Raw genomic sequence first — 3,803 nt, forward strand, 5'->3', positions numbered from 1 at the left:
ATCATTTACAATTTGTCCAGCACCAAAGACACTTGTGATTAACAAAAACAGTTTAGTTTTGACTTTTGTGAAGCAAATCAAATCAAAATGTTCAACAACATTCAGGATAAGATGGATACTATTTTGCCGCTGCCCAAATTCACGGAGTTGAATGATCTTTGCAGCAAGCATGTACGTAGATCAAAACTTAAGTAGTTTTTAATGAAGCAATTTTAAGTTTTGTTAGATTGTTTTTATTAAATTGGTGTTATTTTTCTTCAGGCTGGTGGGAAGGTTATGTTCGCCACTGATGACTATTTTGCCGTCGCTGAAAACATGCTTCTGGATACTCCCCCCATCTTCATCCCTGACAAGTATACTGACTGCGGAAAGTGGATGGACGGATGGGAAACTCGCAGAAAGCGAATAGCTGGCCATGATTGGTGCATCATCAAATTAGCTACCAAGAGCATCATTCACGGTAAGAATAACAGAAATTCTTATAGTTGTAAAATTGATTGATGCAATAATTTTTTGTCAACCTCCATAACCCCTATTTTCACAGCCATTTTGCCCACAGATGTCACTTTTATTTATTGTGGATCTCTTTGCCTTGTGATAATTATTTTTGTCTAAGTTTCTGTCATCTTTTGTGGTTCAGTAAATGACAAATCGGGTTGTGGTCCTGTGGCTAGTGTCTCGGATTCACGGACCAATGGTACGTGGTTCGAATCCCACTCTATTCCAACTTTATTTCCATTTTCTGATAGTGAGTTATTTACAACTCGTTGAAAATGGCCCTAAAAATTAAATATTTGGGTAAATCATAAGAACGTAAATATTTATTTAAAAAAAAAAAAAAAAACAATATTAAAATTCATGTTTTTCTTTACAGGTGTTGATGTGAACACTGCTTTTTTCACGGGAAATTACTCTCCTAAATATTCTCTCCAAGCTGCTTGCCTAAGTGAAAATGGTAAGGATTGTTAATTTTTATAATTACGAAATTGATCAATCCCTCTATAATACACTCTTTGCAATATCAATAAAAAAATCAACATTTTGACCTAAATTGAGTTTGATTCTCATAAAAATTAGTTTGTTTGCCCAAGTTTTCTACATTTATTAGTTGTTTGTCATAAGTATTCTTGTATTATGTGTTTGTATTCAGTTTTTCTATATAAAGATTAATATTACAATGCCTTTTCTAAAAAGGTGTATCCTAACTATTTGAAACATGAATGAAGTTATTTACGTTATTTTTGTTACAGAGGAGGAATTGATTCCTACAAGAAGAAGTGAAATGGGTTCAGCTTCAACAGCTGAAGAATTACAAGACATTGACAGAATCCATTCTGAAAAATGGCAAGAAATCATCCCTTGCACTGGACTAAGACCAGGCTATGAGAATTCAAGACACAACTACCAAAAGGTTAATTGCACTTGTATAAAAAAAAGCTTATCATTAAAGTTCTGGCATTTTGAACTTGTAAAAATATAATTATTCACTGTTTTTTCTCCAGTTTAAAATATTGTATTTTGTGTTTCTAGGTCATTTCTGATGAGGCTTTTACGCATATTCGCATCAACATGTTCCCCGATGGTGGAATTGCCCGACTGAGGGTATTTGGAGTAGCTGAGCCAAAGTTTGGTATTCCTTGCATGTTGGATGGCCAATGTATGATGGATCTCTTGGAAATGAAAAATGGAGGCGTTTGCCAAGGTAATGAATAAAAAGGAAAATAAACTTGCGTGACTCTGATCAATTAAATAATACAACTCTTTAAAATGTTTTCTTTGCATAACATACCTTTTTATTGGTTCCAGGTTATTCCAATGCCCACTATGGACATCCAAGAAATCTGATTAAACCCGATCGTGGAATCAATATGGGTGATGGTTGGGAAACTGCTAGAAGATTGGACCGACCAGAAATTATTCATACTAACGATGATGGAACTCTGAAAGTACCAGGTAGGTTTGCCAATAAATCAAAACTATTATTTACAAACTTAAAATAAAAATCCTTAGAAAAAAAGCTTTTGAATAGCTAAAAAAAGGTGGATTGACTGATCTCTAGTATTAAATCCAGTACTCTTATCTGTCAATAAAAATGGGAACATCACTAAAACCGCTTCCTTTTGAACTTAATTAGATATCAATATTATAACACACAACCCCCGTGGATTAGTGGCTAAGACAAAGTGTACATAGGTTGTTCTGTGCTATAATTTACTACTATAATTATTCTTCCAGGCCCTGCTGAAATACAAATAATATTGTCTGAGTCAGTAATGCTTGTTTACCTGTACATTAACTTGAATCATTCATATGTATTTTATTTAAAGAGGTCAATCAATTTGCCTCATTTTTGTATTAAACAATTTACAATAATGATCACTGTTTAACTTCCAAATGACATAAAACAAATTCCGGTTTAGTACTAGCTAAAACTACCTGAAAATGGACACTTCAAATAATTTTATCAATATTTCTTGTTTTACAGGAAGCGAATGGGCAGTATTTAAATTGGGGCAGCACGGAGTCATCACCAGAATTAATGTGGACACTTGTCATTTCAAGGGAAACTTCCCCGACAGTGTGAAGATTGAAGGCACCTCGCTTAACGCAATAGATTGGAACAAGGACAGAGATGAAGAAGCAAAGTGGACTACTCTTCTTCCTACTTCCAAGGTAATAATTAATTTACACACATCAAATGTTCTTATCCAGTACTGTCTTAAGACAAAAATCACAAGTGGAGCAAAACATAAGCGAGTAATAAGAAGACCTTAAGTTTCAAGCAAATCATTCTTTTAACTTATCTGACCGACTTCTTTGTGCAAAATTTCTAAATTTGTCGATACAAATTTGATATATAATTTATTTTCAAATATATATAAAAGTAGGATGATTTGAATTGTTTTATCCAAACATAGTAAAGCAACATTCAGTATGAGTTTACTACATAGATTGTCTAATAAAACCAAGTAATCAAATTCTTATAAAAACCAATCTTTTTGTTTAGTGAAATCAAGTCTCGTTGGATTTTCTGTGTTAAATTATTGAAATGTTTGATCACTGAAAGAAATTTCATGTTAGATAATCCGGGATAGTAATTCAGTTTCATTTGGCCACAAATACCAATGATTTAATCACTTTACATAATGTAGTAATAAGAATATTATATTTTATTATATCCTTATACATGAGGGTATTGACCCATTAGTCAAACAAGTTCCAAACGTCACTACGATCTGTGTGGATCTGTTGCGACGGGTCCCCGTAAATTAATTATCGCCCTCCAAACCCAAGTCTTTGAAGAGCTAGGAGAGCATGAAGGGCGAGTGCCTTCATGCCCATTGCTAAACCCCCTTCAAGCCCAAGTCCTTAAAGTAATGGCTATTAGATAAAGGTCGAGTGCTCTCTTATCCTCAGGTTTGACTAATGGTCAACCGAAGATGCGGCTTCTTCATTCTGATGTCAAATTATTAGTACATTTATCTATTAAAATATGTAGGGTTATCAATAATAAGAATGTTTTTTATTGTTGTAGTTGTCTGCTGATAGCGAGCACTGGTTTGACTGTATTGGTGACACGAAGATGACGCATGTCAGAGTAACGATGGCTCCAGACGGTGGAATCTCGAGAGTTCGTCTGTTCTCCCCTGTGGTCATCAGTTGAACATCTTCCCGAGTCGTCGCTTTGCCCCAAGCTTTGGCAGACTAGTTCACCAAAGCAAGAACACATAATTTTGAATTTCTTGCTTTGCTAGATTTGCACATAATGAGAACCTCGTGGATCAAACCTATACCAAAGAAAA

At 34.4% G+C, this 3,803-nt stretch overlaps 1 protein-coding gene across 1 annotated transcript; it reads left to right on the forward strand.

The window, feature by feature from the left end:
• Nucleotides 1-3,803, forward strand: LOC148274876 (allantoicase-like). The gene is made up of 8 exons (XM_088236490.1): nt 1-171; nt 262-460; nt 875-955; nt 1,251-1,411; nt 1,531-1,702; nt 1,807-1,953; nt 2,486-2,673; nt 3,536-3,803. The coding sequence occupies exons 1-8, from the start codon at nt 88-90 to the stop codon at nt 3,662-3,664; spliced, it is 1,161 nt and encodes a 386-aa protein (XP_088092616.1). The 5' UTR covers nt 1-87; the 3' UTR covers nt 3,665-3,803.

This window comes from Micrasema longulum, unplaced genomic scaffold (genome assembly GCF_059751315.1).
Source record: "Micrasema longulum isolate JH-2025_06_02 unplaced genomic scaffold, ASM5975131v1 h1tg001562l, whole genome shotgun sequence".
Classification (NCBI taxonomy): domain Eukaryota; kingdom Metazoa; phylum Arthropoda; class Insecta; order Trichoptera; family Brachycentridae; genus Micrasema; species Micrasema longulum.